This window comes from Crinia signifera, chromosome 8, assembly GCF_055691185.1.
Source record: "Crinia signifera chromosome 8, ASM5569118v1, whole genome shotgun sequence".
Taxonomy (NCBI): domain Eukaryota; kingdom Metazoa; phylum Chordata; class Amphibia; order Anura; family Myobatrachidae; genus Crinia; species Crinia signifera.
The window spans coordinates 26,601,116-26,628,404 of record NC_139224.1 but is presented as its reverse complement, the minus strand read 5'-3'; the positions used below and the strand labels follow the sequence as shown (position 1 = coordinate 26,628,404).

The window sequence follows — 27,289 nt, the reverse complement described above, 5'->3', positions numbered from 1 at the left end:
ATGTGCACTGCAGGGGGGCAGATGTAACATGTGCAGAGAGAATTAGATTTGGGTGAGTTATTTTGTTTCTGTGCAGGGAAAATACTGACTGCATGATTTTACACTGCAATATAGATCTCACTTTGAAGAAAAACCCCACCCAAATCTAATTCTCTCTGCACAAGTTACATCTGCCCCACCCGCAGTGCACATGGTTTTGTCCATCTAAGAAGGATTTTGTCAGAAAGAAAGAACTAGAATAACCCCCAATATGTCATTTCCTTAACACATATTTCAATAGTAGCTTTATCCTATACTGTATACAGGCAACGGTATCCGAATAATAAGTCAACAAATGAAAGATTGACATGCATTAAGGTCAAGAGATACAAAAGGTCGGCGTGACAATATTCAATACTTTTATTGGCGGGAGTTTTTTCCCAACTTTTGCTTGATTTAATAACCACCTGTTCCCTGTTCTATGATCAGGAATAGTGGGGCAGATGTATTAAGCCTGGCGAAGAGATAAACTGGCGATAAAGTGAAAGATGATAACGCACCAGCCAATCAACTATGTTTGAAATATAACAGTTGGCAGTTGATTGGCTGGTGCGTTATCTCCTTCCACTTTATCTCTACGCCAGGTTTAATACATTTGCCCCAGTAACCTGTGGAGCCACCTTGACCCGGAGCAAGTCGAGCCGAGCTAGCCCAAGACTAGACCATTGTCAGGTCGATCTTTTGACCCAGTTGACTTGTTGAACCTTTCGACCTTACCACAATCTACCCTATACCAGTTGGCTTTTTTTTACCTTGTCAATCATTTGTGGTCATCCAAAGGCCCACCTCCCTAGACACTGTAGCTATTCTATACAACACCCATAGGTGACAGTCCAATTTAATCCAACTTTGACTTGTATGCGGTAAACCTTCAGGTGAAACCCTATATTTAATAATTACTAATCCAAAATTGTTTTTCTTTTCTTTTTTTTTCTAGATCCCTTTTTCATTGGTTCAGTTTCCACTCTGGGAGTTTTTAAAGGTGAGTAAGAAATCATTTGTACTTTCATTTACATCTTTAAAATCAGCGGTTCATTGTGAATATCGGTTAATGTAAGAGTGAAATGTGGCTGTTTAAGTGTTCTGACTAGATTTATGCATTTTTTATATGTTTATAAAATGGGATTTTCTGTTCCATTGCATTTATAAGTGATAACCGAGGAGTAGTGGAACTACTATAGCTTGGAGTACCAATGCCCATTTTAAGTTGCTCTCATTTTCATAATGTATTTCAAACCAGAGGGGCAGATCATCTACCATGACAAATACTAGCCACATGGGACTGGGACTAGGAGACAAAACTCTTGTACACTATACCTTGCTGTCCACCAGTACCTCTTCAATTGGCAGCGCCAACCGCCCACACAATGCCAGTCTGCATTTTAAAGTTAAAACCAACGGTACTTGTTTCCTAGCACGGCCACACCGATTTACATCGGGGTGGTCGTGTCGGAAAAATCGGGTCGATCGCATCGCATGCGATTTGGTCGCATGCGATGCGATCGACGCGACCGACCGATTTTGGACCCGATTTTTTTTTTTAATGAAATGTAAATCGGGTCCCTGGGACCCGATTTTACATTGGATTCAATGTAAAATATTCCCAACCCCCCCAAATGTCACGGCGTACACCCCACCCCACGATAGACGCCATCCCGAAGCGTGGCGAGCGCAGCGAGCCCGCGAGGGGCGGCGGTGCGCGTCCTCCGACCTTTTCATTCCCCTACTATCCACGTCGGCGTGGAGTTGAGAATAGAATAGTGTGGCGAGCGCAGCGAGCCAGAAGCGTGGCGAGCGCAGCTGTATACCTGTGAAGTTATACGCGTCCCCTCGCGGGGCTCGCTGCGCTCGCCACGCTTCGGGCTCGGTGGCTCGCTGCGCTCGCCACACTATTCTATTCTCAACTCCACGCCGACGTGGATAGTAGGGGAATGAAAAGGTCGGAGGACGCGCACCGCCGCCCCTCGCGGGCTCGCTGCACTCGCCACGCTTCGGGTTGGCGTCTATCGTGGGGTGACGACGGGGACATCTATAATGTGAAATGGGTCATATTGGCCCATTTCACATTTTTCACATTTTTTCAAGATTTCAATGTTAACAAATATTTCAACATTGAAGCCTATGGAAAAATCGGGGGCATCGCGTCGGGACCAATGTTAATGGTCCCGACCGACGCGATGCCCCCGATATTTTACCTTTCCCGACAAGATTTCAATGTTAAAATATTTTTTAACATTGAAGCCTATGGAAATATCGGGGGCATCGCGTCGGTCGCGTCGGGACCAATGTTAATGGTCCCGACCGACGCGATGCCCCCGATATTGTCTCCTAGCCGGCAAAATGGACCTTATTTCAAAGGAAATCGGGTCCATCGTATGGATCGTGTACCTTAACTTAAAGGTACACGATCCATACGATTGTGTCTGTGCTAGGAAACAAGTACCAAACCAACCACCTGCTAATGAGAATAGAATGTTATTTTTTCTCAAGACTAGTGAATTAAGTTAATATGACTGGCAGACCTGCTATGAAATGCTTTGGTGGCCCATGGGAAGTTTACCATATAGCCACCATATAATTTCCGTCCACTACGTGGTTCATGTGCGAAAAATAGTATCAGGACTCAACACCCGAACCAGAGTGAAAGTGAATCAGGTGCAGGAAAACAAACAATGGAGTAAGAGTTGACCGGACAAAAAAGAAACAATGACACAATGGGCCAAATGTAATAGAGTGTAAGAATCAGAAAGATTTTTGGAAAGTTTTTCCATTTTATTTTAAAGCGGCAATCATTTACACTGAATAACCAGGTTGATGTTGCCATGTAATGGATTGCCACTTTAAACACATGGGAAAACTCTCCCAAAATCACTTGCTGAGTCTCACACCCATTACATTTGGCCCAATGTGTTTCAAAGAAATACACCAGTGAAGCCCAACAATATACAATATATTATATTACATTGCAAGGGTAGCAACTGCTAGCTAAACATTGATCACTTTTATGCCATGGCTCAAAAGTAATAGATTCTAAACCAAGAACAAATATGACAATTACACAGCAAAAAAATAAAAAGGAAACTAGAAAATAATAATAATAATAATAATAATAATAATAATAATAATAATAATAATTAAAAAAAAACCTTGAGTGGTCATTGTTGGCACTGAAACTGTAGCTAACTTTATCACTGATATCCATCTCCCCACAAGGAATATCTGGTTGTTGGTAGATCAACATGTACCATGGTGAAGAATTAGTTTGTCGAGAGGATGCAAAGTGTCTTGATTTAGTTCCGGCCCATAGTGCATACTGGCCACATCTCTAAACGTTGTTGTAGTCTTTCCAGAATTCAAACATTTTTTGCAGGGGGAAAAAAATATAGAAGTTTCCAGAGTTTGCATACAGGATATAAGCATTTGGTGGCTTCAATTTATCACATTTATGTAAATAGCAAAGCTTTATTCAAAAGGAGTACACACCTTAGCCATAAGGGCCGGGAGTATCCCCGAAAACTTGCCACCCTCGCCGTTTAACCCCCACGCCGGCCGCTTACCCTATTCAACATTACAGGGGAATCCGCGCTGGTGAGGATTCCCCCAAACGACGAGGTTTGCGGCTAATGCAGGGATCCCGCTGTATTTACCTGCGAGCCTCGCTGTTTTGGCAGCCGCACACGCTGTTTCCACCTCACTGTAAAAACCCAGCGAGGTGGAAACCGCGTGTGCAAGGGGGGTCAGTTGAATACTGACTCACGATCTGTGACGGCGAGCAATCAGCACAGCTCGCAAAAGAGCATTGAATACGGGACAAAAACTGCTTCATAAGCCTTTTATTGCATTCAGGTGATACTAAAATAATGTGCAAAGGATGTGAAATAAAAAAATTACGTAATAAATAGGCACATATGTGGGGTATTAAATCATTGCCTTTTTTTCGCCAGATGGAAAAAAAGCAAAGCTGATACGTATTCAATCACAACTGTTTTTACCAATTTTTTTTACGCGTTTCGCCACAAATAAAGTCATTAACCCCCCTGGTTAACTGGGAGTCCGTTCTACTCTCTCAGAAATCTGGGAGAGCTCCTTGAAACTTGCGAGTCTCCCCCATGTTTTGGGGCGGTAGGTATGTATAATGCCATCCTACATCATGCCGAGAAACAGGGGCTCTGTTCTTAGATCAGATTATAGAACATCACAGAAGAGAGTATATTCTAACCCAGAACAACCTCTTATTTATATAAACACATACTATGGAGAGCCACGTGCCTTCGATTATTTTAGATGAACCAGCAGTTCACGATCCAATTGGCTCAGCAGACGTGGCATGCCGCGCACGTGACCGTCCAATCCTATGAAAGCTCGGTTTAAGGTTACTGGTTATACAGTAATAATTGTAACGTCGGCCACGTGGGAAAACTGCAGTAAAATGTAGCACACACAGCAGAAAATAACACTATCCTCTGTCAGGTGCACAATGAGAACGTCATGTTTTGTGCTGTCGCAGTCAATTTGTCAATGACATTAGTTCTTCCTCTAAAGAGATTTTCCCCAGAAACACAAGCTGTTAGCATAAGCATTTGTAAGTGGTCTTTGGGGACAAACTTCCCGAAGCCAAAAGCTTATCAAAGGCTTCCTCTGTGCTTGTCTTTTAAATATAAGCAAAGAACTCGTCTATAGAACGTCCTGCAAAATACAGCGCACATATGGGAACGGGGAGCGCATTCCTGCAAACCCTGAATTACTAATTACTGTATGTTTTATGTTTGTTTAACATCATCCAGCACACTGTCAAGTGGATCATTTATATTCCGTACCATTAAACTTGATCTGTCTTCCACACACACACATACACACACACACTGGATACAGACAATTTGTGGACTGAACTAGTATTCAGTCCATGGATTCACAAGAAGCTTTGTTTTTGTTTTGTTTTTCAAATTTTTGGAACTACCGGCATCACGGAGGCATGAGGCAGCAGTGCATGACGCCTCATACCTCCACAACGTCTCTAGTTTTTTTAAACTTTATGCAAACAAATCAAAAATAACACGTCACACGTGAGTCCTTGTTTCATACTTGTAAAATATTTATTTAAAGTAAAGTCATTTCTTTGTAAATGTATTTCAGACATTTCTTTAGCAGCAGTACATGGTGAATACCGTACACTATTACTGACATCATTGCTACCCTACAGTAATGTAATTATATAGAGGGGATTATAGGGCTATAACAATATTCTTATCTCTCGTAATATTATAACTTTATTGATAAAGAACACTTTCACACTGGAGAGTTGAGACCTGCGGTTCCATGTCATCTAGAGATTCCAGTCTAGTTTTGATGCCTGAGGCGTAAGACGGTAAAGTGATTTACTGGGGCATTAAAACTAGTTTCTCTGCTTTAGTCTGGCGGTCAGAATGTATTTAACTGTTTAGTGTTTTCTGATTTAAAAGAAAATATATATATATATTTTTCTGTGAAGTCTCCCTACTAGAAAACCAATGGTTTAAACCAAAAGGGGATTGAAACGTTTGTTTCATTCTTTGGTAACATCCAGAAAACATAAAGCTGTCAGCCAATAGTGTCCTTTTCAATAGTATTCGGCGCTATTGAAAAGGACAAGACTGGACAATATATAAAATTAAGTGAGGTAACTGGATGGACTCTTAATCCCAAATAATCACCTTGCTTCCCTAAATAGCAAATGCATTGCAAGCAGGCATCTGAAAGTCCATACTCTCAACTGTCAGTCATTATCTTCTTTTCAAAATCTCTCTGGCGGGCAAACAATAATGGCGCCAAGTTAAAGGAAGCTCAGTGGGGTGTTCCAAAACATCTCTACTTATTAGTGGACTATTTATCAATTATTATTTGCAGGATATGCACCGAACGCCAATAGTTTTCAGGTCAGTATCCCCAAATAGTCAGTATCCCCCCAAATGTATGTACATTGGATGCCTTCCCCCATTTTCAGCCTCAAAAGCACCCCTCACAGATATTTATGGGGGCTGCTTTTTGTTGCCAAATTACCAAGTGAGCTTGGTCCCAGTTAGCCATTGTAGCCTATAGGCCACACATCTCAAATGGTATCGGAAGAGGGATCCATAGGATCCCTCCCTGGCACTTACCATGTGCAATAGTGCGACAGCCCCTTGGAAATGATCGCTAATGCTGTCTCTTTACTTACACATTGCACGGTAGCGATCCTCCTGTAGTTGCTGTACCTACATATGTCCTGTAACACATTCGGCCGGTAGATTTCCTTTTGCCTTTTCCTTTTTTCTCTAAACTTGTTTTTGTTCCTCGCACTCCATTCTCCTGTTTTATGTTGGTGGGCAGGGTGGGGGGATTACAAGGCCTTGTACTTAGAAGGAGCTTAAGAGGACCTCAGAAGAGAGATCAGTAAATATTCGGCACCGCCTGCTTTTCAGGAAGTCTTCAGTTTTGGAAAGGTAGCAGGAAATATATTTTTTTAAAGGCTGCGTTTGTAGATGAATGGAAAAGTGTTTTTCACTCCAAAAACACCGATGATTCCCGGACGTTCCTGCACAAAATGCAAAGTCATAGCAACTCACTAAGTAACCGCTGGGGAGTAACCCTGCTCGTTTCTGGAGAAAATAGGTTTCCAAAGCCATAAAAAGAGGTTTATTTCCATGACATTTATCCAGGTCTTATGCTTTAAAGTTTCTGTGTACAAAAGCTGTTATTCAGCATCTTAACGCTATTGTTTTACTCATTTTGGTTCTATTTTGTCATCAAATTTCTTTCCCTCAAGGAGAGACAGTTCTTTCTCCATTTGTGAAACTCATTTCTTACGAAGGTACCACAGATGTCATGCACCAAGGCCAGAGGAGCTCCACATCACCACTATGTGCTAAAGGTGGACCCTGCTCCTTCCACTATATAACTTTCAGTCTGTGACTTTCTGCTGCCTGCATTCCCCTCCTCACATCCTGATCGAAATTATGGGGGTTATATTAGTGAGGTTGTGGTGATGATGACCAGCTCAGTCTTAGATGTGTTGAGTTTATGAAAGAGCTGGGACATCCAAGAGGAGATAGCAGAGAGACAAGTGAAGATACAAGTGAGGAGAGATGGGGAGGAAAGGTACATTTTTTACAGTCAGCAACATATTTATTATTATTATTTATTAACATAGAGATGATATTATAAGTCAGGTAAAGAGCTCACCTAGAGAGAGAAAAGGAGAAGACCAAGAACAGAACCTTGGGGGACACCTACAGTTAGTGGAAGGATGGGTTGGAGTCATAATAGGAGACCGAGAAGGAATGGTCAGAGCGGTAGGACAACCAGGAGAGGGCAGTATCACTCAGACCATTTGAGTGAAGGATTTGCAGAAGGAGAGAGTGGTCCACAGTGTCCAAAGCATCAGGGAATAGTGCCCATTGGATTTAGCACCATTGAGGTCATTGTAAATGTATGTGAGGGCAGTCTCAGTGGAGAGTGGAGAGGGCGTAAGCCAGACAGAAATGGGCAAGCAGGGAGTTGGAGGAAAACATAACTTTTGGAGCATATTGTCTACAGCCGCTATCAGGGTTTGCTACATCTCCCACACTACCACCGCCTCCAGTCGTGCAGTCACACTAAAACTATACTGTATGTAGCAGTAGCTGTAGATGCCTTCTCCTTAAAAAAAAAAAACTCCTGGTGGAGGCAGCCATTTTGTGGAATGAATACGTTATATATGTGTTTTGTATTTTTTCAATGACACACTGGGTGTAAGTTGCAACATACAGTACGTTAGTTCCGTGTCCTGGTTTCTGGAGAGCCTACTGGAAGTTGTAGTTCAGCAACAGCTGGCGAGTCACGGGATTCCCGAAGATGACCTGGAATTTACTTTCTGTGACCCGTTACATAAGTTCCCACCCTTGAAATCAGCCAGTTTCATGTGATGTAAAACATTCAATACTTTTTTTTTTCTTTTTCTTTAATATTTCTCTTCTGTTTTCCGTTCCAGGATCTCTGGTCATGGAGGCAGAGCGCCGCGCTGGATTCTTGGCAGTCTGCAGTCTGTGGAGCCTTTGCAGGTGCAAGGGATTATATGTTAAACTGAGGAAGAAGGGGGGGGGGGACAAAAAAAAAATCTAAGAGGCGAGGATAGAAAATAATAATAAAAAACTCCTTAAACCGTATTAACTTCACCCGCAGAGCATTCCTTCAGATTTGTTTACAAGCGCACTCACTGCAGTTGTTGTTGGGTGTTATAGGTCACTCTAGAGAAGGGATGAAAAAAAAAAAAAAGGTGTACAAGGTTGAAAGACAACTAATTTGTTTTTGACAAATTTGCTTTGGTTAAAATCGGAGAGTTGTCAATCATCCTCCCGCCCTGCAATCCGCAGAGTGAACTCCTATGAGAGGAGAAGGACGCTGCAGCTGTCTGCCCAGAGCTGTTCTTCAGGGCTTTCTCAGACTCCTGCAGAAAGACCATGATTCACAGCCGGTGTGACAGGCCTGACAGCAGCGCAGATTAACTGGTGTCATGAGAGTAGGAGAAATTTGTTGTAAGCGCCTACAGGCTGAAAAGCCTCCTCTACAAGCAGCAATGGAGGACAGAACATCTGGGCAGTGTGAGGACGGTGTGGAAGCAATAAACATGAGATCATGGAGAAGAATAATTATACGCAGAGAGGATTGCCCTGATAGCACGGCGGACGTGTGTTTTGGCAAAAGCAACCAATCCTGTGCATGCTTTCAATAGTATAACTTACGCTTGATTTAAGCTGATGCATGATTGGGTGATTTGGGTTGCAGTGGTTTTCAAAGTATACTTGTGAGCAGTGGCGGTTGCAGAGGTGGGGCTGCGGCATAGTGCAGTTTCAAATTGGGGATCAGTAGCAACTGCCACTGAAATGCCTCCTGTCATCGCCGGCATTGTTTTAATTGTGGACTGTGCTGGAGCACCACCTCTGGTGCCGCCACTGCTTAATCCGTCCAACTCTGACCAAAGCCATTGTTTATTAAGCTGATTTTCAATTTCAACTTTGTTCATATATGTCCGGCACTATTGAAAAGGACAAGACTGGACAATTTATAATATTACGGGGGGGGGCGCATATCGGCATTTGCAGGGTGGCATCTGGTGGACTTGCATGGCCTGCGAGTTCGCAGCCTTGCGAATCAACCAGAATAAGGTCCATAATGTAATGATCAGCACAACAGGCCCGCAGACAGAATAATGCTGACATTTTGAGCAGCCTTAGTTGTGTATTTGTATTATAATATGTTCTTTCTCTTCCTCTGCACTGGGGGGGGGGTGAGAGGCCTCTTTATTTCATGCGGCAACAGTTGATTGGCATCCGAGCTGCTGAATAGACTGAATTCAATTTGGTTTGTATGGGGATTGGTCACCCCCTGATGCCTCTGGGTCCCCTCATAACTTTCCTCCTGCCAGCTATTGTGATAAAACCCAGAGGCAGAACTCTGGGAGGCAATGGAGTCATCTGCCGCCGGGCTCCTGCTCCCAAAGGGGCACCTCTCCCTGGAAGTTTAAATCAGTTATTTAAAAGCCAACGATATTGCTTCTGTGGCTGAGTTCTGAAATATATATACATGTTCTATCTATCGATCGATCTATATGCTGAACAGAATATATATATATATATATATATATATTTAATATAAGGTTATATAGGGTTGTGTGTGTATGTATGTGTGTGTGTGGGGGGACCAATATATATCTTGCCTCCGGGCAACTGGAACAAACTTACGCCACTGATAAAACCCCTGTGTAGAACGGGAAGATGGTTAAAAGTAATACAATCTATATATTGTATTTAAATGTGTAATTTATATAAATGTGTGTATAATCATTCATGTTTTGTTGGGAGGAGTATAGAATAAAGGGCTCATTTCATTGGGTGAACCATGTTTCACTGACACACTGCCTTTGCGAGTGAACCAGAATAAGGACCAATCTCCTTCTCAAATGGAAAAAACCATGTGCGCTGCAGGTGGGGCAGATGTAACATGTGCAGAGCGAATTAGATTTGGGTGGAGTTTTATTTCAAAGTGAGATGTATATTGCAGTGTAAAAATAAAGCAGCTAGTATTTATCCTGCACAGAAACAAAATAACTCACCCAAATCTAATTCTCTCTGCACATGTTACATCTCCCCCCCCCCCCCTGCATTGCACATTGTTTTGTCCATTTGAGAAGGAATTTGCCTTCGCAGTGAACCAGAATAAGGGCCACTATGCTCTTGGAGCACCAAGGTAGGGCTGCGCATCCTGAGGGCTGATGTCATGTAGATGCCTGTAACTCCTAATTTGGTGATGCGCTCTTTCTCGCACTTGGAGAATCCAGGCCAGCGGAGCAGATGCTAGAGGAGAATAAAGAAATGTACATTGCCGATAAGGGGCCTCTCTACCCTCCTTCCCCTTCATATGTAGGGTAAAATTTACCTTTCCTACACCAATCCCTTAGATTTGTATTCTTTAAAGTTGAGATTGCAGAACTTTTAGATGAACATCTGGCAAACAGAATGGAGGAAGTAGAGATCAGTCAGCAAAGCCAAGAGGAAGCCATATCAGATCTGCAAAAGGTGGTGACTGAGGCCGCTATCCCATTAAAGAGTGTGTGCGTGTGTTTGTGTGTGTGTGTGCGCGTGTGCTTTTAAACATTTATAACTATGCCAGGCTTTAATAAAAAAAACTTTGAAATTACTGGTTTCCCTTGCGATTGTTTTTTTCAGGCTGCTATTACTGGTTTGTTTAATATTCAGGAGTACTGTATCTCTTATGTCATGTCACCGTGGCAACCACAGTCCCATGTAGTGAGCAGCAAGACTTTGTAATGCCCCTTATTAGCCTGTGGGTCTGTCTGGCATCAATAACGGTCTTCCCTACAGCAAGGTTAGGTCTTAAAAATCCAAAGGCTAAATATAGTATAAATGGCACTATAATGGAAACTACTGAGGAAGAGAGAGATCTAGGTGTCACTATTTTAGGGGACTTAAAAGTAGGTAGGCAATGTAACAAAGCAATGAAGAAGGCAAGTCAGATGCTTGGTTGCATAGGGAGAGGTATCAGCAGTAGAAAGAAAGAAGTAAAAATGCCACTGTATAGGTCATTGGTACGACCTCACCTAGAGTATTGTGTTCAGTTCTGGAGGCCATATCTCCAGAAGGATATAAATACATTAGAGACTGTACAAAGAAGGGCAACTAAAATGGTGCATGGCCTACATCACAGAACATACCAGGAAAGACTAAAAGATCTTAATATGTATAATTTAGAATGTTGGATGTTGGGATAATATCCTAAAACGGGTCTGCGCTAATGTGTGAGCTTCCCGGTGATAGATTAACGGTAGTAAAGTGGGCTAAAAAGCAAAGTTTACCAGGCGCTTGTTGGTCTAAGAATAGGCAAAGTTCTGAGGGGTATTTAGGAGAGATAAAGTATGAATAGGGAAGGCAAATACAAATAAAGCGAGAAATAAAAAGGAATAGATTTAAATAAAATAAAATAAAAATAAAATAAATAAATAAAAATAAATTAATACAATAAATGCGGCATGTTTTCAATTCCTTTGTAGGAAGAGGTTTGAAGGGTATCAGTTGCAGAATGGATTCCGAATGCTAACTGACCCTATCTAGTCAGCAGGTACTCCAAGAGGCAGTCAGGCGGCACAGGTCCGGCGCTTCAGCGCACAGAGCTTCTGCGGGAGTCTTTGTGATGACGTCACGGCTCCTTCGTCTCGGCAGTGTAGCGGCTTGCGGACCTCGGCAGCGGCCAGTGGCGTAACTATGCCTCCGCAGCCCCCGCCGTGGTGGGGAGGCGCAGCGTAACTATGGGCGCCGGGGGGGGGGCTGCGGTGCTATAGTTACCCGCTGCGCTGCTGCCCGGCCGCATCTGCGGTCACTGTTCCGTCACTCGCTCCCTGCGCCGGCTCCTGCTGATAATGAAAACTGACACTTAGAAAATGGCTGCCCCCGTATTGCAGACAGTTTTGGCAGCCATTTTCTAAGAGTCACTTTTCATTATCAGCAGGAGCCGGCGCCGGGAGACTGGACGGGACAGTGACCGCAGATGCGGCTCTGTCAGGTATGGGCATGGGGAGGGGCGCCGAGGGGAGGGAGAGGGGGAGGGGGGCGCCGAAAAAGTTTGGCGGGGGGGCGCAAAATATATAGTCACGCCACTGGCAGCTTCTGTTCTCCTGATACCTTCCTTAGTTCCAACCAATGCGTTTCACATCGGCTAGATGCTTTCCTTTCATTTTTCTTGTATTTATTTTATTTATTTTAATCTATTTCTTTTTATTTCTCACTTTAGTTGTGTCTGCCTTCCCTATTCATACTTTATCTCTCCTAAATACCCCTCAGAACTTTGTCTATTCTTATACAAACCAGCGCCTGGTAAACTTTGCGTTTTAGCCCATTTTACTACTGTATAATTTAGAGCAGAGAAGGGAAAGGAGGGGGGACATGATAGAAACATTCAAATATATCAAGGGTTTTAACAAGGTACAGGGGGGAGACATTCTTCACAGGAAGAGGAGCAGCAGAACACGAGGACATGCACTGACACTAGAGGGAGGAAGATTCAGGGGAAATGTGAGTAAGAATAACTTCATAGAAAGAGTAGTAGATAAGTGGAATAGCCTACCATCAGAGGTGGTAGAGGCAAATACAGTAGTACAATGTAAACATGCTTGGGATAGGCATATTGATATCCTTACAAAAAAATAAGGATCAAATATGGTTTAAGGTAACATGTTTAAAAAAGGGGCAGACTAGATGGGCCAAGTGGTTCTTATCTGCCGTCACATTCTATGTTTCTATGATTTTGAGAAGGAGATACAGTAATAGTATTTGTTATTGACGTGTTCTTGTAGATAGGGAACTGTACACCACACCCAAGGTGAGATCTTACCAGTGATCCAGCTGGTAAGATGTTCCTGTACAAGCATCCAGTGGCGTTTCCTACTGCTTGCCGGTACTTATTGCAAGCTCCATATCCGCTTAATCCAAGGTTCTCTGTTGTTCGCTTCACCGTTCATTATGTATTTTTTTTTGTTTTGTACAACTGTATTTATACTTCATATTTAATATTCCACACGTTAGTCCAATCCTCTGTAGTTCCTAAGCATTTGTATTACTTGTTGTGGCAGATGTATTAGCCCGTTGAAGTGATAAAGTGGAAGGTGATAACGCAGTAGCCGATTGCCCCCTAACTGTCATTTTCAAACCCAGCCTGTAATATGACAGCTAGGAGCTTATTGGCTGCTGCATTATGACCTGGCTTAACACGTCTGCCCCAATGTGTGTGGTATCAGCCCTGTTACAAATTGTATCCTCTGCAGTCAGGGAAATCTCTCCTTGTAGACCAGATATAATACCACTTAGCAAACCAGTAGCCACGTCTAACCTCTGATAGTCCACATGTGGCAGCCATCCACCCTGACATTGACTACTTCACCACTCTTTCCTGTCCTATAGACAAACCTTTATCTATGTCTCTTTCTTCGAAAATATTTGTGTAGGTGGAGAAAATAAGGACATCTCTGTCCAGTTTCCGTTATTGCAGTGGTTCTCAAATTTGGTCCTCAAGACCCCACACAAGTCACGGTTTCCAGGTCACCCGACAGGTGCACTCCTTACTGACTGACACATTTTAAAAGATCCACAAGTGGAGCTGATTATTTTACCTGATTCTGTGAGGAGACCTGCAAAACATGCACTGTGTGGGGTCCTGAGGACTGACTTTGAGAACCTGTGCATTGTTATGTGCTTGCCATCACCTTAGTGCCCACAATTCTGTAAAGCCTACAAATGTGTTCTCATTTTGGGCCTTATTCTAGTTCACTCTTTCTGACAAAATCATTCTTAGATAGACAAAACCATGTGCACTGCAGGTGGGGCAGATGTAACATGTGCAGAGAGAGTTAGATTTGGGTGGGGTTTTACTTCAAAGTGAGATCTATATTGCAGTGTAAAAATAAAGCAGTTAGTATTTTCCCTGCACAGAAACAAAAGAACTCACCCAAATCGAATTCTCTCTGCACATTTTACATCTACCCCCCTGCAGTGCACATGGTTTTGTCCATCTAAGAAGGATTTTGTCAGAAAGAGTGAACTAGAATAAGGCCCATAGTGCTGCTCGAGTTGTATGAGTACTACTCCGAGCATCTATCTCACTCAAAATGTGCTGGGCATCTTGCACCATGTTGGAGTATAGGCGCTAGGTGTAAGGGGATGCCTCTGTATAGCAAGATCATTTTTATACATTTAAATATATATTGTTAGACTTTTTAATCTGTACATTGGGTGGAGGAGGGGGTATTTTAGGAGATTTGCTATCCGTCCTCTTTAAAACACAAATTTACCATTAAAAACTTTATTCCCGGGTCAGAAGCTGAATGACCCATCTCATGTGTTTGATGTAGTTTATATATAAACATCACATTTCAAGATGTCTTGGCAGAGGTTGTGGGAACTGTACTGTAAGATCAATCCCCAACAAGGTCTTATTTGTGTTGTGTCTTTTCTCTTTCCCTGCGCAGGTGGATTTGCAGCTGCAGTTACGACACCCCTGGACGTAGCTAAGACCCGGATAATGCTAGCAAAGGTAGTGATATAATACGGCCTACTTGTACACACCTGTGTGATTTTTACCACTTTGCTAAATAATATATTGTATTTCTTGTTTACATGGCAATAACCTTCTGTATGAGCATAGCTGTAGATCACAGCCATTTGTCCTGAGCACACCTGATTGGTTTAAACAGGTCACCCGGCAGGTGCACAGGTGTAATCATTACTCACTGACACATTGTAAAAGATCCACAGGTGGAGCTAATTATTTCAATTGGGATTCTTTAAGGAAACATAAAAACTGTTTCAGGACTTGAAGACCGAGTTTGAGAACTTGTGGGTTAAAATAGCGTTTTCCAAACTCACCATTACAGTTCAGGTTTAAAGGGTATTCATGCTTACGCACTGGTGAATTAATTAGTTGCTAAGTCAATTTGACTTAACCATTTGGACTCAAGCATGGATATGGTATATTAAATTAAACTCTGTAGTAAATCTCACTATAAAAGGCCATTCAGTGGCTATTAATCTCATTTTCTTCTAGGTGGGATCGACTACTGCAAATGGAAACGTGTTGTTTGCCCTGAATGACGTATGGAGAACTCATGGAGTTACAGGGTAAAGACCAACTGTTCTTGTTCATTTTGATTTACATATTTTGATGGGGTGTTTTTTTTATTTTTTACACTAAATGTTTTTTGTTTATGCATACGTTGGCAAGAAATGCTTTTTCCTTTCTGTGGGACTTCTCTAGAGCTGCATATTTTCTCTGGAACTCTCTCCCTTGCTCATTATCGATCACTATAAACTCACATTTGATGTTCTGCCCTTTGGTTAAGATCATTGTGTCCTAGGATGGTATGGCCCACCTGTCCGAAATTGGATGCATTACCTTGTATCATTGGCCAGAAAGGCCTGCAAAAAAGCGTAGGACATAGTGGCCCAGTGGTGCCTGAAATCACTTGAGGGTACTTGTTTCCTAGCACGGCGCCAGCGATTTTAATTGCATTGATCGGGACCTAAAAAATTGCGTCGATCACATCGCATGCAGCCAAATCGCAGGCGACGCGATTTTTACATTGGAATCAATGTAAAATGGTCCCTGAGGCCCAATTTTACATTGGGCCCTATGTAAAAGACACCGTACACCCCAATTATTATTGCATACCCTCCGTATGGCTCAAATGGCCCCCCATTGTTAACGCCACCCCACTGTTGACGCCAACCCGAAGCGTGGCGGTACGCGTCCTCCGACCTTTTCATACCCCCACTATCCACGTCGGCGTGGAGTTGACTTTATAAAGTGTGGCGAGCGCAGCGAGCCACCGTGCCCGAAGTGTGGCGAGCAAACACGCATTACTTCACAGGTATTACACGTCCCCTCGCGGGGATCGCTGCGCTCGCCACGCTTCGGGCTCGGTGGCTCGCTGCGCTCTCCATACTTTATAAAATCAACTCCACGCTGACATGGATAGTGGGGGTATGAAAAGGTCGGAGGACGCATACCGCTGCGCTCGCCACGTCACGCTCGGTTGGCGTTAATAGTGGGGTGGCGTTAACAATGGGGGCCATTTCACATACAAATTACCCATAAGGGTGGGTATACAATAAAAAATCAGGTCCATTGGGACATTTAACATTGTTCCCTATGTAAAATCGCGTCGATCGCATCGCATGCCATTATAATGGCATGCGATGGACGCGATCAACGCGATTTTACCCTTGCCGGCAATAATGGCTCAAAATTGACAGAAAATCACGTCCATCGCATACCTTAAGTTACCTTAACTTAAGGTATGCGATTAACCACGACGGGCGCCGTGCTAGGAAACAAGTACCCACTTGAGTTACTTACATAAAAACATAGAATTTGACAGCAGATAAGAACCACTTGACCCATCTAGTCTTCCCTAACACAGGGAGTCAATTGACCTAACAGTACATTTTTGGTTTGTGGGAGGAAAACAGAGTACCCAGAGGAAACCCACTCAAGCGCAGGGGGAATATGCAAACTTCACACATTTAGCCATGATGGGAATTGAAACCATGACTTCACTGCTGAGAGGCAGTAATGCTAACCATTACACCATCTATACAGATGGCATGGTGCTGCTGCTGCTGCTGCTGCCCTTCTAGGTTCTGAGGGTTAGATGTATGAAGCAGCGATGAGGAGAAGTGAGCCCGAGGAGAATTGGCCCATGGCAACCAATCAGCTGCTCTGTATAATTTTATATTATGCAAATTATAGATGTTACTTTAGTGCTGATTGGTTGCCATGGGCCACTTCTCCTCTGGCTCACTTATCACTGCTTCATACATCTACTCCTTAGTAACAAAACAATTTCTAGTAAAAATGATTCACCACAAGTTGTTGATTTTTGTCTAGTCCAGCAATATATAGTAATGTAGGTTGAAGTCATACTTAACTGAAGTGTTCTAATGTAGAAATACAACAGTTATAAACGAGAGATAAGAGGGGATTATAACTGCGTGTAACACTACAAGTCACTGGGTGTGAACACAGGCAGCGTTTGCCCTCTGACCTCCCAAACGGATAATACACAAGGCTTTTCTTGCAAAGTGAAATGAAGCAATTATGTGATTTCAGTTGTCTAGCCAGCTGTACCCAGCCTGACAATTATGCTATTTTCCTTATAAATTCCATATGGCAAATCTGCACAAATATATCCCATTTCACTTCAGTTCCTATTCGCTTTGATCCGCAAAACTCCCTATAGCTAAAGTACTTTAACCGTTAAATGATGAGGTTTAACCATTTTTGAAAAAATTTTTTGCTGCATAACTTTGCTCCGAGCCCTGGGTTAAGCGCAGAGCCTCACTCGTCAGTTCCGCATCACTTCTAGCTATGCAAAGCTGATTTATTTTTAAATACGCACAAAAGCGTTCTGAAGCAGGGATCACACCTGCCGTCCGCCATAGCGGCACACACCTGCAAGATCCCGTGAAGATTACTTTGGTTTTTTTTTACCAGGAGGAATGGCTCAATATATCTCTTTTATGATGTATTAGGAAAAAATGTCTGACTGTAACAGCCGGAAGACTTTATATATTAGACGGTGTTTCTATCTGTTGCCCTTGGATATGGCTAAGATTCATGCAGTGCAGAGATCACAGCTGGGCACGGTGTTATTGCAGGACAGGTGAAAGTGTACTGCTTGAACTGTTCATATGAATACAAGGCTGTAAAGCGCAGGCAGACGAAGCAGTCCCGCTAGTGTCATCTGCTCCTCTGCAAACGGGGTAGTTATTGAGATCATTGTAATCCACAGCCCATGGACCATTTAGGGCGAGATGCACTAGGCTGCAAAAACTCATAAAGTGGAGAGCGATCAACAACCAGCTAAGAAGCTCCTACCTGTAATTTTTCGGTACTCTTTACCTAGAACGGCGCCCATCGCGACCATCGCGACCATCGAATCCACTAAAAAACGGGTGCGATGCGATGCGATGCCCGCGATTTCCCATAGGGATCAATGTTAAAAGTGAGATTGGACGCGATTTTAGTGTTCAATGCCTCAATGCCCGCGATTTTTACATAAGAAACAATGTTAAATGGGCCACAGAGCCCAAATAGTCACCGTGAAGTCTGAAATGGCCCCCACAATTGTTAACGCCACCCCACGATCAACGTCATCCCGAAGCGTGGGGAGCGCAGCGAGCCCGCGAGGGGCGGCGGTACGCGTCCTCCGACCTTTTCATACCCCCACTATCCACGTCGGCGCGGAGTTGAGAATAGAATAGTGTGGCGAGCGCAGCGAGCCACCGAGCCCGAAACGTGGCGAGCGCAGCGAGCCCCGCGAGGGGACGCGGATACCCTCTCAGTTATACGCGTCCCCTCGCGGGCTTCCCAGGTGTCCATGGCGACGCGGACACCTGTGAAGCCCGCGAAGGGACGCGTTTACCTGTGAAGGTATCCGCGTCCCCTCGCGGGGCTCACTGCGCTCGCCACGCTTCGGGCTCGGTGGCTCGCTGCGCTCGCCACACTATTCTATTCTCAACTCCACGCCGACGTGGATAGTGGGGGTATGAAAAGGTTTGAGGACGCGTACCGCCGCCCCTCGCGGGCTCGCTGCGCTCGCCACGCTTCGGGTTGACGTTGATCGTGGGGTGGCGTTAACGATTGTGGGGGCCATTTCACAGTTCAAGGGCACTATTAGGGCTCTGTGGCCCATTTAACATTGTTTCCTATGGCCAAATCGCGGGCATTGAGGCATTTAACAGTAAAATCGCGTCCAATCACAGTTTTAACATTGATCCCTATGGGAAAATCGCGGGCATCGCGTCGCACCCGTTTTTTATGTACCCGCGATGCCCGCGATTTTTTACCCCCGACGCCCGCGATGCCAGTCGCGGGCGCCGTTCTAGGTAAAGAGTACCAATTTTTCAAACCCAGCCTGTAACATGGCAGTTAGGAGCTGATTGGCTGGCTGTTTATCACTCTCCATTGTATCACTTTTCAAGCTTAGTACAGGTCGGGTCTCCCTAATGCGTGTATTCCAAAAACCGAAATATTTAGAAAAACATGGATTTTCAGATTATTCCAGGTTTTTTTTTTTTTTTTATCCCCCAGCGCCTTTTTCATACTTACTTTGTCCCTCAATGTCCACTGGGGCCTCCCGGATCCTCTTCAGCGGCATCTCTGGTACCAGGGGCGCACCGTAGACATCCCCGGCGCACTCACGCAATGCACCCCTGGGACCGGAGATGCCGCTGAAGACAATCTTGAAGGCCACCGTGACGTCGGGGGACCACCAGGGGACCCAGGTAAATATGAAAAAAAAAAATCCAAAATATGAAAAAATCCCTTATCCAAAATGCTTGTGGTCCCGAGCATTTCGTATAAGGGATACTCAACCTGTATATCTGTCCATCAGTGATTTGTAATAATCACCTTGTACCCCCCCTAACATGACACCTTGCATTGGTATTGTTGTCCGGGAGTACTTTGCTTTCTCATCTGTCTCCTCCTCTTTTTTTTTTTTTTTTTTACTTTATTTGTCCTTGTCGTCCCTTAGCCTTTCTCCTTACCATGGCTGTGGAGTCCACCCAGATGTTTGGCATATGAGCCCCCTGTTTCTGCCGAGACCTTGGGGGGGGGCATCTTCTGTTGCGTGCGTATTGGTCCGACGCAATGTAGGCACTGTCACATGACAGATTAGGGATCCGAATTATAGGATCACATAGTCTAGGCCAACATTTAATAAGGTGACCGCATATAGTCAACATACACTAAATACTGACATGGCAATGGTCGACGAGACGTTTTCATCTAAACGGACTCCCAATTGAGAACGGTAAAATGTGCCAAGCACAGCGCACCATGCCCAAAAGCATGGCAAGAGAAGCAGTACAATAATGTGGGGAGGTCACGTGCTTAAATCTACAGCTTGAAACAAAAATGTGAAAAACACATGTCAACCATTTCATGTGTCAATATTTTGCTTGTGTTGACCTTGTGCATGGTGTTGACCTTTTTGGGGTTGACCTAGACATTGTTGACCTTTTATGATCCACACCCGCTGGATACGCGTCATCGTTTGGGGTTATTTTATACACATATACTTTTTTGTAGCAACAGATTCCCTTTAAATGAACCGTGAGTCACAGCATTGCTATTGCAGGACTGATAGCTTACAGCACTTCCCAAACCCAATTCTTTCAATCCGGCTGTTGCAGGAGCTGGGGGACGGTGATATACGGTACAGGGGAGGAGACAGAGGGTCATTCTGCATAGAACCCGGCACTGTTGTACACAGCAGAATGATTAAGGGCCTGCAGAGAGGTTTACGTCATGCGGTGGTCTAGGGCCTGCCCTCTGCAGCTGTCTGCACTGTCTGACGTCTGCTCTTGGACGGTCTCCATTCTGCAAGCAAATGTACTGTATTGCTGCAACTGGACTGGGCAGATAGACTATTGCTGAATGACTCAACCCTGAAAAGTATTCTCCATGTTGCGTAGTGGGTACAGGTGGCTTGGGTTGCAGGGTCTCCTAAAGCAAACTGGCACAGGTCTGGGTTAAGGTGTGTGGGTTATTCTTACCAGTGCACTTGTCAAAATGATCTACTGCATATGGTATTAAAAAGTATGACGTGGAAATATTCCCAGCCCTATAAATGTCACGCAAACCCCCAGTTCACCTTGCCCCGCCGTGACCTCCAGTTCACCTTGCCCCGCCGTGACCTCCAGTTCACCTTGCCCCGCCGTGACCCCCAGTTCACCTTGCCCCGCCGTGACCCCCAGTTCACCTTGCCCCGCCGTGACCCCCAGTTCACCTTGCCCCGCCGTGACCCCCAGTTCACCTTGCCCCGCCGTGACCCCCAGTTCACCTTGCCCCGCCGTGACCCCCAGTTCACCTTGCCCCGCCGTGACCTCCAGTTCACCTTGCCCCGCCGTAACCCAAGTTCACATTATGCCTGCTCGTATCAGTTTTTGCAGCCTGTGTCCTGCCATCCACAGGGGATTCCCACCATGGCCCTAGACTACATCTCCCAGCCTCTTGCACACACCTCCTGGTGTGTGCAGGAGGCTGCCCCCAACTCCCAGGCAGCCCCGGCGGTGGTTCCTGCTGAAAGAATCATCGTGTAGCGCGGCGGCTGGCTCCCGGGGCATGGACCATGTTGCAGCCAGCACCTGGACTCGAAGGGGCTGCAGCAGCCCCAGCAGAATTGAGCAGTTGTGATAATGCTGGTTAGTCTCTTCTTGTGAATAGCAATCTATAGATCATATCTAAAACAAATGACAATGTTTGGTGGTAGTGATAATTTAGGAGTTTATTTGAACAATATTGAGCCGTTTCCCTTTGGGGATTTGCCCTCTACCAGTCTCATGCAAATTACTCTGCAATTATGTTAATAGGTCTAAGTGCTGCCTAGTGAATCCTTAAACTGTTTCCAGCTGGCATCCTCCCTTCAGCCGGAACAGCGCTCATTTCCTGCGCTGCATTCTCTGTGTGACTTTATAAACCGGCATCAATTCTTGCGACGGGCTCCTTACATCTAGAAAGCGCAGGTTAATCTGACAAGCGCTGGGGCACTACAAACTATGGGGGTGATTCTGATTGACTCGCTAAGCAGCAAAAATTCACTGCTTAGCGAGCCATGTAACGCCGCCCACATGAATGCCCGCCCCCCTGCCGTTTCCCCTCGCAACTAGGGATGCCAATCCTGGGTCATTTTTTCAAACCCAGGAATCGGGATTGAAACATGCTCAATCCCAGGATTCCTGGGATCGGCATCCCTAAAAGAAAATGGCCCCATATTAACTTTCTTGGGGGGAGCAGGTGGAGGCAGGTGTTGCGCAGGGCGGCTGAGCTTCTTAGTGGAGCCGGGAGCAGGCTGCAAGAGGGTTCCCCGCGGCTTTGGCGGTACAGCAGTACGGTCTGTGCAGCGTGACCTATAACCTAATCACGCTGCACGCCAAGGTCGGGAACAGTCGGGCAGCATCTGAGAAAGTGCTCCAATCCCGGGATTGAAATCTCGGATATTCCCACCGATCCCGGCATTGGTCACCCTACTTGCAACCACGCGAGGAGATGTGTAATGAAGACACACACCCTCGCATGCCACCTCTGCAGGAGAAATCAATCGATGGTTGCCGACCATGGACTGATTTTTCCTGCATTCGCAAGTATAAGTCCGCCTCAACTGACTTATATTTGCAGGCACCGGGACGAAGAAAGGACGGGCGGCTGACGTCATGTGACATCAGCCGCCTACATCCAGCATGCATCAGCCCACCTGCGTACTCATGGAAACGCCCATAAAACACTGGGCGTTCTCATGGCACAGCACCACCCCTGTCCCTCCCTCCTCCCTGCGAATGGGCCAGTGAGTAACTCGCCACGGCCATTCGCAATCAGGGTTTGCACATGCACAAACGGGCCGAATTCGGATCACTGCCCGTAATCTAGAATAGGCCCCTATGGCTACTGTGTCCATGACTAACACGTTTTGTAGGATTTACAACTGAGATAATATATTTATATTATAGTATAGCCCAGAGGTTCCCAAATGTGTTCCTCAAGGCACCCCAACAGTCCAGGTTTTAGGGATATTTGTTTGTGCACAGATGGTATAATCGAACTGAATGAGGTACTAATGAAGTCACATGTCCTTAAAACCTGGACTGCGTTTGGAAACCACCGGTCAGAATGTTTATTGTAACACAAGCACAGAGTATTTCAGGAAACGAGTGCTCATGTTGACGGGAGGCAGTAACCTATACACTTGTGACTTAGACCATAGAAGCTGCAGGGTCTCCGACAGCACCAGGTAATGACGGGAGGCTGCTGTCACACTGATGCAGGAAGATTGTGGCATCAATTGCACTTAAGTGTGTACATCTTATGAATTCCTTTAATCTGATTTATTTTTTCATTGTTCAGATTATTTGCCGGCATTGTCCCCAGAATGACAGCAATCAGCCTCGGAGGGTTCATCTTCCTGGGGGCTTACGACAAAATGCGCAGTTTGCTTTTGTGAAGAATCCAAGTGGAACCTGCAAAAAGGAAGTTGGTGCAAGACGCGAACTATAGCAAGTTCCACTGTCCACTGGTTTATACAGAGACACTATGTGGGCGTCATGATAGTCTGCTATGGCCTCAGGAAAATCACAAAGGGCAACGCTAACATCAGCACATTGACATCTTCAGCTTTTCTTCCCTCAGAAGAATCCCTCCATATAGTAATGCAGTCTTAGACATGTGGCAAGTATACCCAGCATCGGTATATACAGCTAAAATGAGAACACTGTTACACCAAAAGACAATACTGAACAGCAAAATCCTTTATACTGGAGCCAGTATAGCACTCCTGCTGTAATTCCAGTCCCTTCCTTAAATATGGCCGAGCCAGTCACCAAAAATCATGCCACTCGGGAACAAGTCTTTGATTCGATTCAACTTTGCCGAAAAGATTAGGAAGTATTGCAGCCTTAAATAGACTGGTATATTAATATATTGTTGTCTACTAGTCTATTAGTTACCAGCCTGATAAAATTACGGTACAACATGACCGTAATGTTGCTTCGGGAGCTGTGCATGTAATACTTGACTTGCTCCGGAAGGGAGCCATTTTGAATTCCCCTCTGAAGTTTCTAATTAAAGAAAGATTTCATGTAAATGGTTGATTTATTAAAGTTCTATAACATTAAACTTTTAAATTAAAACATTTGAAAGATTCTATTGTAATAAATGTTTTAAAGGATGGTTTTTGTACATTCATAAAACTGATGGGAGTCCTGCATGTGACAACACTGTTCGTAGCATTACAGCAGGGATGGAGAACCTTCAGCCCTCCAGCTGTTGTTGAACTACACATCCCAGCATGCCCTGCAACAGTTGTAGCATGGCCACATAGCAAAACTGTAACAAGGCATGCTGGGATGTGTAGTTCCAAAACAGCTGGAGGGCCGAAGGTTCCCCACCCCTGCATTACCAGTGGTGTATAAATGTCATAATCATTATTTCACAGAAATGCAGTTGCTATATCTATGTATTGGTCCATCATAGGTGCCGAGAGACTGGTCAACCTGTGGCGCTACAGCTGTTGTGAAACTACACATCTCAGCATGCATTGCCACAGTTTTAGTATTTTCTTATCGTAAAACTGGGGCACTGGGTATTTTCACAACAGCCGGATATCCGAAGGTCGACCAGGCAAGCTGTTAAAAGTGGTAAAGTGGAGAGTGCTAAAGTACCAGCCAATCTGCTCCTCTAGAGACACCTTGCTGTAGCTGGTGGTGACTAAGGGTAAATTTACTAAAGCCTCTAAAAATGAAGAGGTGAGATTTGCCCATAGCAACCAATCAGTCTATAATTTTCTAGGAGGCAACAGAGAAATTATAGAATCAGGTGAATGTTCAACCGCAACTTTACCCATAACTCCCAACATGACCCATTCCAGGAGGGACAAGATGCTCTGTTCCTGGACTTCCATGCCAGTGGTAGTTGCAGAGTTGCAGCAAAATCCAAAATTCAGATGGGGAGCCCAAACAACTGCCACCCCAAATACCACAGTCTGGGAGTCATTGGCAGGTGTGGCTCCCCTATTTGAATTTGTGACAGTCCCACCTCTGCAACTGCCACTGGCAAGGATGTCCAGGAGCAGAGCATTTTGTCCCTCCTGGAATGGGTCATGTTGGGAGGTATGACTTTACCTCATCCCCCGATTGGACACTGGAAGCTGTGGCACCTGGTTGGCTCTGTCAGTGAGGCACCTCTATAAAGGGCAGGGCGTGGCTCCTTGCTATAACACAGATCCCTGCATTACAATGATCATGCATTAAAAGGGGAATGGGATTCAATGGATGCCAATGTGGTAGTGCCTCTTTACAAGGCATTGGTGAGACCACACTTGGAATATTGTGTTCAGTTCTAGGCACCGCACCTTAAAAAGGATATAAATGACTAAGCTAGTAAAAGGTCTTGAATCACTAGAATACAAAGTTAGGTTAACCAGGCTGAATATGTTTTCACTGGAGAAACGGAGGTTGAGAGGTTATATGATTTGTATGTTCAAATACAGGATTGGGAATCATATGGAACTGGGAGATGATTGGTCAGTAACAGGCCTGTACTTAGTACACGCGGGCATGTACTGAGGCTGGAGGAAAAGAAATTCCGAACTGAATTAAGAAGATGATTCTTCACCATTAGAGCAGTAAGATTCTGCAACTCATTGCCGGTGGGGTGGTTACAGCAACTACTGTTAATGAATTTCAATCAAAACTGGATACACGAAGGGAATCCTATAGATATGACAAGTCAGTAGTTACCAGTCAGATAGGTTGAACTCGATCGACTAACGTCTTTTTTTTTTTTTTTACCTTAATTACTATGTTACTAAGTAGGATGTAAATCTCATTTAGTTAACCTATTGGGTACTTGTGTAGTTTCACGGTGCCAGCATGGCGCCGTGCGTCTGAGTCCCCTTGCGGGGCTCGCTTCGCTTGCCCACGCTCCGGGCTCGCCACGCTATTTAAAATCAACTCCATGCCAACATGGATAGTGGAGGTATGAACTATCCATGTTGGCATGGAGTTAAGTTACTTTTTTAACATAGTTTGTGGCGAGCGTAGAACCCGGAAGTAGCACGGCGCCATGTTGGAGCCGTGAAACTACACAAGTACCACCTATTGCAGTGTACTGGGGAGGGGGGGGGGAACCTTCACATGATCAATGTGTTGATTAAATCAATTTAATTTGCAAGAAATTGTGATATTGTCACATCACTATACGCATTACATGCTAATTCTCCCATTTTATCTTATTTACTAGTTCCATATTTCCTATTGAGGTATATTGGCCAATAATAAAGCACATATACCTAGTCAATGGGTAGACTGCATTTTTATATTAGCCACAAAATGGCTGCCTCCACCAATAGAAGACATTTTTTGAAGAACATGCTATTGTGGTCTGTTATTAAATAAAATTCCGGTACTTGTGTTCTAGCACGGCGCCCATCGCATCGCAGACCATAAGGCATGCGATGCGACGCTATTGGGACCCGATGGTATACCACTTAACATTGTATACCATTGTATATGGCATACAATGCGATGCGATTTTAAATTGTATAAGCACCCTAATGGGGGCTTACAATGTAAAATGCACCCCCACTATGAAAGTGAACCCGAAGCATGGCGAGTGCAGCGCGCCCGCGAGGGGCGGCGGTACGCGTCCTACGACCTTTTCATACCCCCACTATCCACGTCGGCGTGGAGTTGATTTTATATAGTGTGGCGAGCGGACGTGGAATACATGTAAAGTAATATGCGTCCCCTCGCTGCGCTCGCCACACTATATAAAATCAACTCCACGCCGACGTGGATAGTGGGGGTATGAAAAGGTCGTAGGACACGGGCTCGCTGCGCTCGCCACGCTTCGGGTTGGCGTTCATAGTGGGGGTGCATTTTACATTGTAAGCCCCCATTAGGCTGCTTATACAATTTAAAATCGTATAGGGGGCTTATACAATTTTTAATCGCATCGCAGTGCATCAGGTGTATGCCATGCAATGCAATTATATGTTGTGCTACCACATATCGTGGCGCCGTGCTAGTACACAAGTACCAAAATTCCTTTCATAGTTTCACGCTCCATGTGAGAACAGCGTGTATGTTTTTTCCTTTTTACATCCCTGACATTTGGGTATTTTTTTCCCTTTGATGGCAATTGCACGTTTGCTTTTGTCTTGCTCCATTTGGCTGAGACTTTGGCCTCCAGCGGCCATGTTATCTGTGTATGCAGCATGCCTGATTAAGCGTTGGAGGCTGCTGCATTCGCTTTCGTGCCGGTTGTGAATGCATTAATATGCAAGTGCTAGTTTCAGCCTCCCCCTAAATGTACAAGCCTTGAGAGTCCCACTCTTAGCGCCCTGCCCACTGTAATACCACCGTTAGTTCTAGACCAGGGGTTCTCAGGAACCCACACAATTCATGTTTTACAGGTCACCTGACAGGTGCATTCATTACTCATTGACACATTTTAACAGATCTACAGGTGGAGCTAATTATTTCACTTGTGGATATGTGAAACCTGTAAAACAGGCACTGTGTGGGGTCCTGAGGACATAGTTTGAGAACCTGTGTTCTAGACCAATATTTCTCAACCTCGGTCGTCAGGGACCCCCAACAGTGCACGTTTTCCAGGTCTCCACACAGAATCACAG

General features: G+C 44.7%; 1 protein-coding gene across 2 annotated transcripts in view; it reads left to right on the top strand.

The window, feature by feature from the left end:
• The window catches only part of SLC25A26 (solute carrier family 25 member 26), a 126,714-nt gene extending 102,947 nt beyond the window's left edge, over window positions 1-23,767 (top strand). Inside the window, exons 5-9 of one of the 2 annotated variants that reach the window (XM_083156030.1) lie at window positions 977-1,021; window positions 8,024-8,093; window positions 14,567-14,631; window positions 15,142-15,215; window positions 23,002-23,767. In XM_083156030.1, coding sequence (XP_083012156.1) covers window positions 977-1,021; window positions 8,024-8,093; window positions 14,567-14,631; window positions 15,142-15,215; window positions 23,002-23,098 — 351 coding nt within the window. In that variant the 3' untranslated portion in view covers window positions 23,099-23,767. The remainder of the gene's footprint in view (window positions 1-976; window positions 1,022-8,023; window positions 8,094-14,566; window positions 14,632-15,141; window positions 15,216-23,001) is intronic. The other variant, XM_083156029.1, reaches the window with a different exon arrangement.
• The last annotated feature ends 3,522 nt before the right edge of the window (window positions 23,768-27,289 follow it).